This window comes from Natator depressus, chromosome 3, assembly GCF_965152275.1.
Source record: "Natator depressus isolate rNatDep1 chromosome 3, rNatDep2.hap1, whole genome shotgun sequence".
NCBI lineage: Eukaryota > Metazoa > Chordata > Testudines > Cheloniidae > Natator > Natator depressus.
In genome coordinates this window covers 73966211-73983574 of record NC_134236.1, presented here as the reverse complement: position 1 = coordinate 73983574, position 17364 = coordinate 73966211, and the positions used below count along the sequence as shown (strand labels likewise).

Here is a 17364-nt window from a genome sequence, read left to right as displayed (position 1 = left end):
TTATAAATTTTCATTCATCCTTTGAGAAACACTTAGAGGCTCAGGGCCCTCTGAAGATAACATACACCTGCATTTTCAGAGGTGACTAATTTTGGGTGCCCAACATGAGCACCATAAGGAGGCCTGATTTTTTTCAAAGGACGGATGCACAGCACTTCCAGAAACCATATATGTGCCCAAATAGTTTTACTCACTAACCTACTTCTCAGTCTTCATACTGGGAATTCTGATGACATTCCAAAGAGAACCTTCTTCCTCTTCCTTTGTCTGGAGGTTGGTCAGGACATGCAGGTGAATGACTGACAGATGCAGGGATGGATTTATGCAGCTTTATTAACTTAACACTGGGGGAGGGATGTTATCCACCCACCCTCTCCTACACCAGGCATTTAATTGGGTCCAGTGCAGGGCTCCCACCCTATAACCAATAATTTGGAGTAGACCCTCTTTGGTTTACCCTAAGACTTGGCTTATTTCTGAATCCTCTCACCTTACCCCAGTTCTCCTCCCTCCACATCCAGTAAAAAGGCTAACAAGTAACTCAATCAGGTTTCCCTGTCTCCTTACAGAGAAAAAGTCCACCAGAAAAATCCCCAGTCTCCTTTACCTCTGGAAGCTGTCCCTGTTGTCCTTTATTCACACTGGACAGTACAAGTTTTGACAAACTCAACATTACTATATTTCGCCCAGCATTAAATCCCTGTTCTTACTCCTTCTTACCTAAACTGTGCTTGCAAAATACAACCCTCCAAATCCCCGGCCAATTTATCCCCATAGGAAAAAATTCCTTCATGATCCCAAACACAGACCTGTCAAATGCACAATATGCTAGAAACACAGCCCACTTACAGGGAGGCAGGGTAGGACATCAATAGCAGCAAGATAGCCCCCAGATGCCTGGGAAGGCTCTAAATAGAAAGAAGGGGGAACAAAATAGCCAACTGGTTCCTCTAATCCCTACATGGATAGCTAATGGGAGTTAGACAAGACTCTTCTCCTCCTCCAGTCATGCTCCCATGTGTATCATGAGGGACAAGGCAGGGCTCAGCTCCAAAATGTCTGGGCATGAGCTTACCCCTCTCCCAGGAGTTGGCCACCCCCCTTCTGGTCCAACCAAAACTCTCTCACCACTGAGAAAGGGAAGGGCATTTGTCCAGCCCCTTGGGTGCCATTGGAAACTGCAGTGAGGGAGTGTGCCTGCCTTGTGAACGCAGAACTCTGCTGAAACACCTCAAACACAGAGGCGTCCTGTAGAATGGTAACCCAAGTCACATATGACAGCAAACCAAGATATTTGTCACAGATATAACTGGAGCAGTAGTTAACCAATACCTGACATTTTGCTCTTTGGTGATTTTTTTTAAGTCATTTTTGCTTCTTACGTCTTTTAAGCATATGCAGAATCTCATTTATGAGACATGCCTGGAAAAAGCACAGTTGGACAGCACAGTTTTGGCTAACATAGGGGACTGAATCAGGGCTACTGAGTTTAAAAAAATGACTCTCTACAGTTTGAGCTAAAGAGCCAGCCTCTAGCACTGGGGCCCATAACAGATTCACATCCTCTGGGAATTGTGCACTGACCACAAACAAGGTACAGCAGAACACATTGTAACAGGTGCTCTCTATTGTTTCAGGGACAAATGCTACTTGTTTTATGCATGTGAGTGGGTTCAGAGGGGCTACTTATATGGATAAGGCTGGGAGGAATTTCACCCTTATTGTTTTCAAATGTATGGTCTATGGAGATATATATAAACACCAAAAGCTATTGTTTAAAAATATATATTTTAAACAATAACTTGGTCTGGAAATCCAAACTTTCTCAGCATAGGCGCTGCCCACCCCAGGCCCTGCCTCTTCTCACCCCCACCCCTACCCCTGAGCGCACCCCTTCCTCGCTCCACCCCCTCCCTCCCAGTGCCTCCTGCATGCTGCTGAACAGCTGATCTGTGGTGGGCAGGAGGTGCTGGGAGAGATGGGAGGAACCAATTGGCAGGGCTGCCAGCAGGCCAGAGGCACTGGGGGGAGTAAGAGGCATAGGTGCTGGAACGACCGGTGATGCTGGTGCTGCCACACGCCCTGGCTTGAAGTGGTTGCCATCATATACAGGGTTTACAGTTTGGTTCAGTGGCTCTCAGCACCCCCCCCATACAAATTGTTCCTGCACCACTGGTGGGAGAAGCTGATGGAGGGGCGGGTGGGTGCTGAGCACTCACTATTTTTTTTGGAGCACCCGTGGAGCTGGCACCTATGGTTCTCAGCACTGGATTAAGTCTGCTTCCATTGCAGTCAAGGACAGTTTAGGCCAATGCTGACAGCTTTTAAAAACTGTACCCGTAATGGATAGACAAGCAATAGAAGAAGTGTTTATTGGCCCTGATCCAAAGTTGGAGACAATGAAAACTCCCATTGATTTCAGTGGTCTTTGGATCAGGCCTTTGAGGAGAAAACTTACGAGAATAAAAACCGAGAAAACAGACATCGAAAATAATCAAGAACTATAATAGACTTAGAATGTTTCCTTTTATTTTTAATATACCTATTACAATAATTTGTTAGGCATATATAGAGCACTATTATTTACATATCCAGTGTTTATCTTTTGGGGTGAATTCCAGTGCTAAATAAATAAGCTGCATGAGCTGCTTGTTAACCATGTAGAAAACAAACTTCCACTAGAATGATTTCACATAATGATGATGTCCTTGATATGGTTACAGTTGCTTGTAGTTTCAGACAGTAGATCTCTTCAGATTGCAGTCAAATGGTGTATAAAATTATAAACATAATTACAGATAATCAGAAGAAAATTATAACAATACAGCAAATTAAAAACAATACTGAAAAACCATCAGCCTCTACATTTTTCACAGTCATTTCAGTATGAAACTATAGTCTAAGGGCAACAAAGTGATATGTTTTGGTAAAATCCCAATCATGAAATGTCTAGCGCCATTTAAGATGTAACCTTTGGGGAAAATAAAGGTACTTCAGTTAGTAATTATTAAACATAAAGCACATTTTAAAAGGCTGCCTTTCTGTCATGGCTTCTTAAAAAAAAATGTCTGCATCTCAGGATTATTATTTTTACTGAAGTTCCTCTTCAGTTATCACAATTTTATTTTTTTATTTATATATATATATATATATAATATAAATAGATCATACCATCGACACAAGGAACACAATTATCTGGGATCACAAAGCAAGGGTCCAAATCAGTTCCCATTCAATGTTATGCATGTAAGCTCAAATAGACAGGAACTGGACTTTGGCCCAATCTTGCATCAGGGCCTGTAAGCTCAGAGCCCTGCAACCGTACAGAGTCCTTTTATCTTCTACTACTAGTATATGGGTGCAGGGTCCCATGCGGATATGTCCTAATGAAGGATCAGAACTTTAAATCACACAAATAATGGTAGGTTACTTCTCATAATTCTTGTCAATAATATTCTGGAGGTCAATCCTATGACCTGTCATCAAATTGTTTGAATATCTGGGATATTCAACTATAGGACAAAGTAGTGGATTCTCCAAGCTACATAAAAAGACAGAGGATTGAGTTCATAATTGTCAACCATTTTTCCTTACAATTTTAACATTCCCACCTTTACGTTGGTAAAGAACTGGCTTTCTTTACTTGTATCACTTATTATTAGACAAGACATTTTGGATCTTAACTGCACTGTAGTTTGGCAAATGAATTGTTTTGGATTTTAGAAGCACTTTTTGCTACAGATTTCAGCCTCTGGCCTTTTTAAGACACCTGTCTAACTATTAAAAATAATATTTTAAAGCAAAACTGATGTTTGATATAAAGTAACAGTTGTGTTGTTGTAAACATGGAAAAATATTCTACAAAAAACAAGTAGAAAAGTGATTTCTGATTTATGAATATGGTTTATATAAAAATGCAAGTCACTAATCTGTATGCTAAGAATGGTCCTTGCTGGGCAGTGTTGTGATGGTACATCACATTTTCACAGTTTACATTGACACAGTCAGAACCATAATGTGATGACATCCTTAGATCAGAAAAATATTATTTTACAAACTGTACATTTGGCATCTGTTTTCAATTTTATACATATATAAAAGTGCAAAATACAATATGTTAATACAAGGTTTTGCAAATCCTATTAAACTTCTGAATTTTTAACCCTTCTGCTCAGTCACTGGAAACAGTTTGGCACATTAGGACTTTTGTTTAGATAGAAAACATCTCCCTTTGTTGCTGTCACTATCTTCACTGCATCTTTAAATAATTAAATTACTCCAAAGGAATTAACCTTTCCTTTCCCTACCTGTAACGCTTGAGTGATAAAACATTGCAGTAAAAAAATCATAGACGCTAGGGTAATTTATTCACTCAGCAATATAGAATAGACCATATCTGACTGCTGATTTCATCCACTGTCAGAGGACAGTGACTATACAGCATGTTCTCCAAATACTGACTGCCAAAGTGGTTGGTTGGATATGGTCTCCAGAATCCCTTAGAACTTTATCCTAACTTCAGATGTGCAAGTGCTGGTTAACCCATATATCTTTAAAATTCTGCTATTTGGCATGCCCATGTATTTGAGATTAAACCTAAATCCCAGAAGTGAAATCTGAGCTCCACTAAATAAATAGCCAAACTCCCATTGACTTCAATGGGGACAGGATTTCACCCAGGTCACTTTCCATTGGGTTGGATTCATGGAAAGAATAACAAGTACATATTTTGACTACCAAATGACAACAAATAAAGTGTAAACTTATTAATTATTTAGAAATATTAGAAAAGTAATGAATAATTCCAATAATGATGGACACTTAATGTGTGTAGACTGGCACCATACTTTATAAATACTAGTACTGGATTGGCTACACTGGAGACTGAAATGCTCTATTTAATCATAAAACAGTCATAGGTAGAAGCAATGCAAATTACACCATCTTTCTAATGACTCTGTGCTCTGATCTGGAGAAAAAGCGCTAGGGGAGACTCCATTCAGTCCTTGGTTTCTTAGATTAATTGTGCTAATTGTATGAAGATTGTTGTGACACGGCCATGGATGCAGTAGGAACTGGACTGAGGTCACCATAATGTACTGGAGGTTGTCAACCAGTTGTCAGAACCAAAAAAAAAAAAAAAATTAGCAGGCATAGCATAGTACTGAGTGTTTCTATTGTCCCAACAATTTTTTCTTAAACAAATAGGTCTTCTCTGGCTTTTCTAAATTACCACAATTAATAAAGATCTATTACTTTTTCCCCCATTTTCCATGTCTTGTCCGCAACTCAGCCACAATTACTTGACAATCATCCTGCAATTCAGTAGGGCCTTACTAATGGGGTTCCAATATTTCCAAGAGCATTATAACATGCGTCATTCTGTGGCAATTATACCATAAACTCAAACCATCACTGAATATAATTATTTAATCCATTTACAGGCATTTCTATAGCTCTTATAAACACATCTAACAAACTGCCTTTTCATGACAGGTTTCAGAGTAACAGCTGTGTTAGTCTGTATTCGCAAAAAGAAAAGGAGTACTTGTGGCACCTTAGAGACTAACCAATTTATCTGAGCATAAGCTTTTGTGAGCTACAGCTCACTTCATCGGAAGCTTATGCTCAAATAAATTGGTTAGTCTCTAAGGTGCCACAAGTACTCCTTTTCTTTTTGCCTTTTCATGCTGATTTTTCTAAAGCTAGAATCAGGAATTAGCTCTGGAACTGTTTGTTCCAACACAAATAAGAAGTTTATTTATCAGTAACAGTCATACAACAGTCCTCCTCTTCTTTTAGTCATACAACAGTCATCCAGTCCTGAATTCCCTGATTAGCTAAAACTCCTGTTGGAGTCAACAGGCTGTTTGGCTACGTAAGCCATGAAAGATAATGCTGAAATAACTACTTTCTGTGAAACCTACCTGCTCTCTTTGCATTCATCCTACCAAACACTCGTATTATTTAAAATCAGTCAAATTAAAACACAGCCATGACTGTTAGTCTTAACAGTAACTAACAATCTGCAATAGGATAAGATCCTGATCCAGCAAAGCACTTGAGTATATGGTTAAATACAAGCATGTGAATAGTCTCATTGAAGTCAGTTAAGCACATGGTAGAGGGCCCCAATTCAGCAAAGCACTTAAGAATGCACTTAACTTTAAGCACATGCTTGAGTCTCTTTTGGAGTCAACAGGGCTTAAAACTGTACTTAGGTTTTTTGCTGAATGGAGTCCACAGTGCTTTGTTAGATAAGGTCCTAAATCAGGAGTACCTTCAATGAAGTCACAACTTTTGAAGTAATACCAGAATTAGAGTTGATCATGTCAAAAATGAAATATGCATCAGTTAAAGTTCACTCCCCAAGCCACAAAAAAGAAGCATAAATGATTTTTTGTCTTTTAATCCAACAAAAGACACAACAGGAGCATTATTAGCTAATCATCGGCAACATTTAGTTCTTTAACTGATGATCGTCAATCTGCCACGTGAGCCATCTGCTCCAGGTAAAGGAAGAAGTGGAACGGAATTACATACTAACTTTTTCTAAAGATTTTGCTTTTAGAAACCAATGTTTATACTCAGTGACACTGACTAACTTTTCACTATGTATTAAACAACACTACCAGTTCTATGTATTCTCTTCACACATTACATACCAAGCCTGAAAACTAGGAATTCATACTCCATCAGCACAGTACTCACAGTACGTCACCTCAGGACAAAATGCAGAGACAAAATTTCTTGATACTTTAAATGACTGCTTCTTGGAGCAGCTGGCACAGGAACCCACAAGGGGAGAGGCAACTCTCGAGCTAGTCCTGAGTACAGCACAGGATCTGGTCCAAGAGCTAACTATAACAGGACTGCTTGGAAAGAGTGACCATAATATAATAACATTTAACATTCCTGCGGTGGGAAGAACACCTCAACAGCCCAACACTGTGGCATTTAATTTCAGAAAGGAGAACTACGCAAAAATGAGGAGGTTAGTTAAACAGAAATTAAAAGGTACAATGACTAGAGTGAAATCCCTGCAAGCTGCATGGACACTTTTCAAAGACACCATAACAGAGGCTCAACTTAAATGTATATCCCAAATTAAAAAATACACTAAAAGAACTAAAAAAGAGCCACTGTGGCTTAACCATGTAAAAGAAGAACTGAGAGATAAAAAGGCATCTTTTAAAAAGTGGAAGTCAAATCCTAGTGAGGTAAATAGAAAGGAGCATAAACACTGCCAAATTAAATGTAAAAATGTAATAAGAAAAGTCCAAAAGGAGTTTGAAGAACAGCTAGCCAAAAACTCAAAAGGTAATAAAATGTTTTTTAAGTGCATCAGAAGCAGGAAGCCTGCTAAACAACCAGTGGGGCCCCTGGACGATCAAGATACAAAAGGAGAACTTAAAGACGATAAAATCATTGCAGAGAAACTACATGAATTCTTTGCTTCAGTCTTCACAGCTGAGGATGTTAGGGAGATTCCCAAACCTGAGCCCTCTTTTGTAGGTGACAAATCTGAGGAATTGTCACAGATTGAAGTGTTACTAGAGGAGGTTTTGGAATTAATTGAGAAACTTAACAATAACAAGTCACCGGGACCAGATGGCATTCACCCAAGAGTTCTGCAAGAACTCAAATGTGAAATTGCGGAGCTATTAACTATGGTTTATAACCTGTCCTTTAAATCAGCTACTGTACCCAATGGCTGGAAGATAGCTAATGTAACACCAATATTTAAGAAGGGCTCCTAGAGGTGATCCTGGCAATTTACAGACGGGTAAGTCTAACATCAGTACCGGGCAAATTAGTTGAAACAATAGTAAAGAATAAAATTGTCAGACACATAGAAGAACATAAATTGTTCCGCAAAAGTCAACACGGTTTCTGTAAAGGGAGATCATGTCTTACTAATCTATTAGAGTTCTTTGAGGGGGTCAACAAGGGGGATCCAGTGGACATAGTGTAGATTTCCAGAAAGCCTTTGACAAGGTCTCGCACCAAAGGCTCATATGTAAATTAAGTTGTCATGGGATAAGAGGGAAGATCCTTTCATGCACTGAGAACTGGTTAAAAGACAGGGAACAAAGGGTAGGAATAAATGGTACATTTTCAGAATGGAGAGGGGTAACTAGTGGTGTTCCCCAAGAGTCAGTCCTAGGACCAATCCTATTCAACTTATTCATAAATGATCTGGAGAAAGGGGTAAACAGTGAGGTGGCAAAGTTTGCAGATGATACTAAACTAGATAGTTAAGACCAAAGCAGACTGTGAAGAACTTCAAAAAGATTTCACAAAACTAAGTGATTGGGCAACAAAATGGCAAATGAAATTTAATGTGGATAAATGTAAAGTAATGCACACTGGAAAAAATAACCCCAACTCTACATACAATATGATGGGGGCTAATTTAGCTACAACTAATCAGGAGAAAGATCTTGGAGTCATTGTGGATAGTTCTCTGAAGATGTCCACACCGTGTGCAGCGGCAGTCAAAAAAGCAAATGGGATGTCAGGAATCATTTAAAAAGGGATAGAGAATAAGACAGAGAATATCTTATTGTCCTTATATAAATCCATGGTACACCCACATATTGAATACTGCATACAGATGTGGTCTCCTCATCTCAAAAAAGATATACTGGCATTAGAAAAGGTTCAGAAAAGGGCAACTAAAATGATTAGGGGTTTGGAACGGGTCCCATATGAGGAGAGCTTAAAGAGGCTAGGACTTTTCAGCTTGGAAAAGAAGAGACTAAGGGGGGATATGATAGAGGTATATAAAATCAAGAGTGGTGTGGACAAAGTGAATAAGGAAAAGTTATTTACTTGTTCCCATAATATAAGAACCAGGGGCCACCAAATGAAATTAATGGGTAGCAGGTTTAAAACAAATAAAAGGAAGTTCTTCTTCACTCAGCGCACAGTCAACCTGTGGAACTCCTTGCCTGAGGAGGTTGTGAAGGCTAGGACTATAACAGGGTTTAAAAGAGAACTGGATAAATTCATGGAGGTTAAGTCCATTAATGGCTATTAGCCAGGATGGGTAAGGAACCGTGTCCCTAGCCTCTGTTTGTCAGAGGGTGGAGATGGATGGCAGGAAAGAGATCACTTGATCATTACCTGTTAGGTTCACTCCCTCTGGGACACCGGGCATTGGCCACTGTCGGTAGACAGGATACTGGACTGGATTGACCTTTGGTCTGACCCAGTATGGCCGTTTTTATGTTCTTATGTCTCATTTGTTCTTTAAAAAAAAAAAATTGTCCCTGGCAATATCGTGCTTAAATTTAATGTACCTCAGCCAAACTGTTTGTTCATTGTGACTGTGATCCTCTCCGGATAGTAAGAAAAGGGCATTCAAAGAACTGGCAACCCTGGGTTTCTTAGGAATGCAGATGCCTTATGGCATATGAGCTGTAGTGACTGGGAAATGAAAGAAAAACTGCTTTTTAAGAAGGATCTAGTGACTGTTTGCACTGATAAAGCATCCCACTATGTAATGTTTTCCACATTGATGAAGGGGAGAACGTTGATAGCTCATGGTAAGATAGGAAGCCTAAAAATGTCCAAAAGACAGCCTTGTAATGAATGAGTAAGGCGTGCAGGGGTATGGTTTGAAAATGAAGCAATGTAAAGGATGTGCTTACACTATATAACATTGTATGAAAAGCACATGTTTTGCCTCCTCTCTCTCTTTTAAGCTGGTACACTGAAAAATGTATTTTCAGTGCACAGAAAATAAATGACTGTTGGGGTAACTGGAAACTATTAAGCATGCACCCAGGTTATGGATGACTGGAAGATAAAAGATGCCCGAATGCTTGAATTAAAATCATTGATAAAAATGTGGAGAGTTATCTGGCCAGTCATTTTTCACTTCTCTTTTCCTCTAACACTACCTTCTTCCACCAAATCCTCTAAAGCAGTGGTTCCCAAACTTTAACAACCTGTGAACCGCTTTCACTAAAATGTCAAGTCTCACAAACCCCCTCCTAAAAATGAATATTTCCAGGGATTTTCTCCTTTACCTGAGTATAAATTATAAAAGCAGTGATCTTGGAAATATAGTTTGTTTTTATGACATGCTTATTATACCCTATTTATTATTAATTATTATTTATCATTACAGTATTTTTATTACATTATGAAAATGGCAACACTCTTCCAGGATCTCACTTTCGTAGCTTGTACCACTTTGAATAAGCCTGTTATAAGACAAGGCTCCTATGTTTCATCAAGGAGTATCAGATGTGAAACAGCATGAAGGTATGTAAGAAGCCAACTCAAAGTTCCTCCTACACAATCATTTAGGTCTGAACAGTCCAGGCAAACAACACATGTTACAACAAAGCTTAAACTTGTTCTTCATAATAATTTAAAAAACAATACTAGCTGCCTATTTAATTTTAAAAACAGCAAAAAATATCCACCTCCCTTTCCATTTCTTATAAGGAGTCTTGAAGATTAAATCTCCTCAGTGTGATAGATATGCTTGCTTTGATCTGCTTAGCTCTTGGAAGTCCAGGGGCTCCGGGCTGCTGGCCCCATGCTGCCCAGGGTCCCTAGGGACAGCTCTGTCTGCCATTAGGGAATTTTTTCCCGAGAACAGCACTGTTCTGTGGAAAGCACTAATTATAGCATTAATTGACTGATTTCTTGGAAGCAATTCTTTAGAGTAATCAAGTTTGCATCTAAAGAAAAAAACTTTCACTTTCAAAAGTCAAGATCCACCATCCCAAAAAAGCTGTCATTGTCTGAAAGGAGAGGCACCAACAATTACACCTGCTGCATCTGCATTTTTCCATCCGAATGGAATTGGCTGTCACCAGGCATGATATTAGGAAGAAATATTTCTAATCCCAACCTCTTAGAAGTCGATGAAAGAATTCTCAATAACTTCGATCACGCTATGATTGAACCGTTAGACTCTTCTATTAAAGCTGAGATGTCAAGCAGCGCCAGTGGGATTGAATATGACAATGGTTATAACAGATGTACTAGCAGCACAAGTGTGTTCCTTAGCTTATTTTAGTTTGTTGACCGGTTTTTACAAAGTGGTAAACCTGATTTGAAGCTGGATTTTCATCTTTTGTGGAAGAAAGAAAACTCAGCAACAAGGAAAGAAGGAAAGAAAAAGATCCAGAAAAGGGTAAAGCAAATTTGTTGAATTAATTAATTAAAAGAAAACATACATTATTAAATATTTTTGGTGTATGGCCACACATCCTACCATGTCCTGCCAGACTAACTCTAGCCCTTTGGTATGGTAACTTAGCAGGCAGAAATTCTATAAATCTCCACAAAGGATGGAGTGTTTCTGACAGGAGTAATTCAATAAGAGAAAAAAACATTTGCTTTTTTAAAATAACCTGGTTAGCCAGTCCCTTGAAAAATAAGTGACCAAAAGAAATCTCCTCCACATGAGAATTCTTGACAGTGTACATTCAGAAGAAATAGAAAAGAGACCAATTCATCAATTTTCTTCATGTTTCCCCTCCAAGAATGAGCACAAAGGGAAAGAACTAAACAAATTAATGCAGCACCCCTGGTGATCAAGGCTCAGAGCCACCACATGCATTGTGGCAAGATCTTATTTAAAACAATAAAACCAAACTGTGTACACCTATATGTGCAATTATATTTAATGGACATAGCAAGAATCCTACTGCCAGCAAACAAAAAAGTAATTGTGCCTGATTCTGAGATCTTTGTCAGCGGAACACTCATTAACATCAGTGGGTATTTTGCCTGAGGTAAAATGGCAAGATATTAGGTAATCAGAAAGGAATGTTAACAAGCTCTATGGTTGTAATTGTGAAATACGACCAACTATTTGTTAAAAGGCAATCACGTACATAGCAGTGTACAATACACAGATATAGACAGTCCCTGCCCCAAAGAGTTTACAGTTTGCAGTGTAATAGAAACCCTAAGCCAATTTTAGAGCATACTGATCAGGTCAGACTCACCGAGCACAAGAATTCTGTAAAAATATTAAGCTCTCAAGTATTTGTCAAACTACAGAGGAGACTTGGGCTGGTGTGGCCTAGCCTGAGACCCTCCCTCCTGTTTGCTCAAAAGGCCTCAAGCCCCTTGCCTGAAGCCATCTCCTTGGAGTTAAGTGGTGACTTATTTCCTCATGATTTAAAGGGGGGGCTGTATTGTCCTTGTTGAGTTATTTATGGAGTGCCTGGCTTATCTATGTCCCAGCCTCACCTTTCAGCAGAGCTGGCAATGTATTAGGATAGCGTCACTTTTTAAAGATTTGTGTATATTTTTTGGCTCATTTAGCTCTTTGTTAGGTTTCTCTCTGATTTTCTCACTAACACTCAAGACACCGTGAGAGACCTAATCTGAACGTGAAGGATTGTGTGAAAATACACAGAAGATACAAACTTAGGCCCTGATCCAGCAAAGCACTTCAACGTATTCATTACTTTAAGCACTAGAATAGTCCCGCTGAGCCTGATCCAACTCTGACTGATGGCACTACTCATGTGCTTAAAGTTAAGCATGTTCTTATGTGCCTTGCTAGATTGGTACCCTATGGTTTCTGTCGCAACAAAACATACACGTTCTTGTCTCATCATTATGGCTTCTTGTTGTTAATATGACAAGTACATCAGCTGAGTCCTGAAGCCAGGGGACTAGTTTTGACTTGATATAAGGGCTTTTTAACTTGTAAGACAACTTCAATTAGCTGAAAAGAAATAAAAGACTATGTACAGTTCACCAAGGCATTGAACCAGTCAATACAAAGACTCTCAAACTTCAGAATCAGCTGGATCTGGTCACAGATTACTTCAAAACGGCATGGCACATTAAAATGCTATGAATTTACTTGCCTCCTGAAGAAAAAAAAAAAGATGAAAAAGTGTCCTGGTTTTTACCTTGTAATAGTAATTTGTACACTACAGAAATACCACCCATATATTTTACACGTGGGTGAGTTCTCTTTTTAGATAAAATGAAATCCAGTCCTCAAAGAAAGTTACTATCAGATTAATGCACAACATGAGCTGTCCCTTTATATTTCATACTGCAGTACTGGTGAATTTAGGAGATTCACAGTATGCTGTAAGTAAACCTTTTATTGAAACCTTTTATTTATTTAAACCTTTTAAGACTTAGCAATAAATGGGCATAATTAAATATTTGAATCATGAAAGCAACTTTTGAACTCTTAGGTAAAAGATCAAGTCTAGTTCATAGTTCTATAACCTTTTCATTCAGTGTTCCATGTTATGTTCTTAAGTTTACAGTTCTTTTACACCATTCAGCATTTGTGTTCCATCTTCGATTACAAGGAGGTAACACAGAAATTAACATATCATTCACCCAATGTTTACCATAAAAATCAACTGCTGACATAGGCCCCACTCCAGCAAAGCACTTACACCCATGCTTAAAATTAAGTACGCCCTTAAGTGCTTTGCTGGATCAGGGCCTTAAATATTATTCAAGCTGTACTTTTTCCTGATGTAAGTTTTTATATTTTCTTCCTTTTTCTAAATTTTTGGGTTCTTTCTTCATGCTTTATTTCAGCTGCTGACTACTTTTTAGATTAAACTAATCTAGAGGGATGCTGCCATTCTGTTTAGGCATAGTCCAAACTTTCTGCCTCTGATTTACTTTCATTTAAGGATGTTAAGTTTGGACCAGATCCATAACCAGTAGCTGTCAATGGAACTATGCTGATCTACACCAGTTCAGAATCTGGGCCTTGAGTATGTTCCCTTAAAGTTCTCCTTCAACAATTATTTCTTTTCAGGTTCTTATACTACAGTATATCTTATACAGTTAGTATATTCAGATGTACATAGTCAAACCTGACTGAGATCATACCAAAATAAAGGGGCTTGAGTCTAAGAGCTGTCTACAAGTCAGTGGGAGCTGTGGGTGATAAGTACATGTTGCCATCAAGAACTATGTACAGTGGCTTTATCTTAGTACAAAATACATCTACATTATTAAACCACCAGATCTATGATTATCTATAGTATTGGGAGTTTTAATCCTAGTTGCCGAGGTTACAGGATAATGAATCCAAATAATGCACATATTAATAGACATATTAAAAACAATAATGACAAAACTGCATTTCAGAATTTGCTATGATAGCACACATAATACTATGAACATATTTATATTGAAATCTTGATAATATCCATTGTTCTGATGGGTACTTTTTAAAAATACCTTTCATATGACGTACTTTCAAAACAGCAAGAAAAACCCCTAAAAACAAACTGAGCCTTTGTTCTAACTAGAGCAGGTTGAATAATAATCTAATGTATGTAATTAGTTTCACAATTTTTTTCTAATAAAATATTCAATCAATATTTCTTCACATTATTCACCCACTTCAGGATGCTATCCAGCTGTGATTAAAGTTCAATTAAAGTTGGAACAGACTTTTATAGAGTTGGGTGAATAATTTGCAAATAATCAGAATATATAACGATTGCAAAATCTTCCAATTTTTTTTTGAATAATAGGCATATCCAGTGGAGCCTGTACAGCTGTATCAGTAGGATGTCTCTTGCAGTGATTGTGGATGGAAGACAACTAAAGATTTTACACAGACCGGATATCAGCAGAGCTCAGAGTGACCAATCTGCATGATAGCTTGGCGTACAACCATGAGTTTTGGAAGAAGGCTATAAACATCGCTAACCCCGAATAGAGGAGTGTTAAAAAAGAAGAAAAAGAGCTGAGCATCTAGTTATAAAGATGAGTGTGATCAAATGAGTATATTGCAATTTATTCAACTGTATTTAAAGTAACATTACCTGTGACCCTGATTCAAAAAAGCACATGCTTAAGTTTAAGCATGTGCTTAAATGCTTTACCAAATCAGGGCTTCAAACACTAACTTGGGAGCATAATTTTCTCAATTCCTCAGTACTCTATCTTATGGAGATGAGAGCAAATCCATATATTTCCAAGGTATCGTAATGGAACTAACTGTAAGGGGAATACCTTTTTCCTGTTTAAAACCCAAAGGCTCTCTTATATTGTGATAACTTTTTAAAGCTTATTTATAATACATTTTTCTGAATCCATATACCTTATAAACAGGAACCACTTAAAGTAATGCAGTGTATTCAATTCTAGAGTGTTCTTAGAATTTAAGAGAGCAGAAATTAAACCATGACAAACATTATTGTCTTTTGAAATGTTACACAAATTTCAAACTAAACCAGTTACACAAATTTCAAACTAAACCATTTCAAACTAAACCAATTTCATTAAAATTCTCTATGATATCTTAAGATGTCTTCATTTTCCACGCATGTTAAATAGCTCATCTAAAGTAAAAAACACAATGTTAAAAATCACTACATCTTGTGTAAGACTGGGACAGATAATCGACTGAAAACGTGAAAAAACCCTTGAATAAAAACTAAAGTAAACAATAAATTATTCTTCAGTGCACATAATTAGCTATATACAGTATAATTTAAAACTGAGTATTGATGACTGCTGATGCTGAGCTTTTAAAATCTCTGACAAACATAAATAAGATACCCCAAGAGGGGATAGCTGATAAAAACTGACATAAAACACAGATTTTTTTTTTCTTTCCCACCTCCACTTAGGCTACAGATTATGTCAGTTTCTTTGAAAAAAATGCACAAAAAGGTAAAAAGTTCAATTCCAAAACCATTTTTCTAAATTCCCAATGGACTTGTACTCCTGATGTCTCTTTACATGGTCACAAGCAAGGCATGCATGTGATTCCCAGAACCGAGGAAGATGCACTGAGAAGTCTTTCCTCCAGTTAAAGTAGCTAAGATACAGCTTATTATTTTTGTCAAGCATTAGAAGATATTCCGCTAGCTCTCTTGGGGAGAGGAAATCTTCGACATGAATGAAAGAATCTGCTGGAATATAATTCTCATAGTTTTCTCTGGATGGGCCCAATACAACTGGTACAGATCCAGCCAGAAAAGCATTGTAAAGTTTTTCAGTAATGTAATCTTTGTGGATTGAGTTTTCAAAGGACAGGTAAAATTTACAAGTGGAGATAGTTGGAATCAAGTTTTTATCATTCACATAGTCTCCAAATGCTTGCCCATAGGTATGGATTTCAGTATATTTGCTTAGCTCATTATAATACTTGACTCGAGCATGCTCGGGGTTCCAGTTACTTACAACCCAACATACCAACTTCTCTTTGCTTGGCACTTCAAATGCAAATGGGCTTGTGCTAACCTTCATGAAGCCATAAGGCACTTGAATATCTGAATCACGCCGATAAGTCAGGGTCAGGTTGAACAGGTGTTCAATGCCACTCTTTTGTGGAGTGTGAGTTGGAGACTCCAAGTTCATCCAAATCCATTTCTGGAACGGCGGCCTAGCTTGCTGAGGTAAATTAGTGAGATCCCAGCTGATGTCTCTGTGGTGAATAAGGACGGCATGAGATCGGTTATATAGTGAGCGGTCAATAGTTAGATGGCACCCCTGGATGTTGAACATTGTTTGACAAGATGCAAGATCAAATGTCTGTCCAAATGGCCAAACCCAGATCAGTATTGTTGTTTCATTAAAGTAATCGCTTTTGGTAGAAAAGAAGCTCTTCATTTTCAGAACTGAGCTGGCTGATTCTATGGGACCAGAGATCCAGCTGTTTGTTGGTTTGATGTAAATAAGTAAAAATGCCATGAAACAACCCAGAACAATGAAAATAATTAAAAATGGCCGAAAAATGCCTTTGGATGTTGATGTCATAATTTGTTCTGAAAATAAAAACAAGAGGTGTTAATTGTGTACAAGTGTTCTATTAAAGCAATCACACATCAAAATGAATAGCATTTTCAATATAAAAGCCATAAAACTGTGTGGATTTACCCATGAACTTCCAAAGAATTTTCAGTAAAAAGGAAATACCCACACACACACGACAAACAGTGGCACACCACCTTTGCATTTTGTAAGCTAATTTAAATAAACTGAAAGAGTGTTTAGGGGTTTAGATGCATGTGACTACATCAGTATAATTTGCTCTGCCAACTGTATGCCTTCTAACTTGGTTCAATATAGAGAATGTAGGCTGAGACTGCAGGCTCAGTCCAGGAGAAAGCAGACAGTCAGACACAGTTAGTTCCTAGACTCCCCTCCTGTTCCTGGGTGAAGAATAATTAATTTACTACACTCCTTTCTGGGTATAACATGCTCCCTACCATGTGCTCAGCTGGCTGTGGCTCCATGCACTTCCCAACAACTTGCTCATCAGGTAAGGGTAGACATTATTGCAAATGCAGCCCCTGCCTGATTTCTAGATGGGATGAACATCCATACCTACAATTAAGTACAGCTAGAAAAAGAATCCAGGAATACTGGCTCACATTC

At 38.1% G+C, this 17364-nt stretch overlaps 1 protein-coding gene across 2 annotated transcripts in view; it reads right to left on the bottom strand.

Moving 5' to 3' along the window:
* Nucleotides 1–2515: 2515 nt before the first annotated feature.
* FUT9 (fucosyltransferase 9) overlaps nucleotides 2516–17364 on the bottom strand; it is a 123687-nt gene continuing 108838 nt past the window's right edge. For both annotated transcript variants that reach the window (XM_074948127.1, XM_074948128.1), the window contains exon 2: nucleotides 2516–16751. In XM_074948127.1, the coding sequence (XP_074804228.1) occupies nucleotides 15664–16743 (1080 nt within the window). In that variant the 5' untranslated portion in view covers nucleotides 16744–16751 and the 3' untranslated portion in view covers nucleotides 2516–15663. The remainder of the gene's footprint in view (nucleotides 16752–17364) is intronic.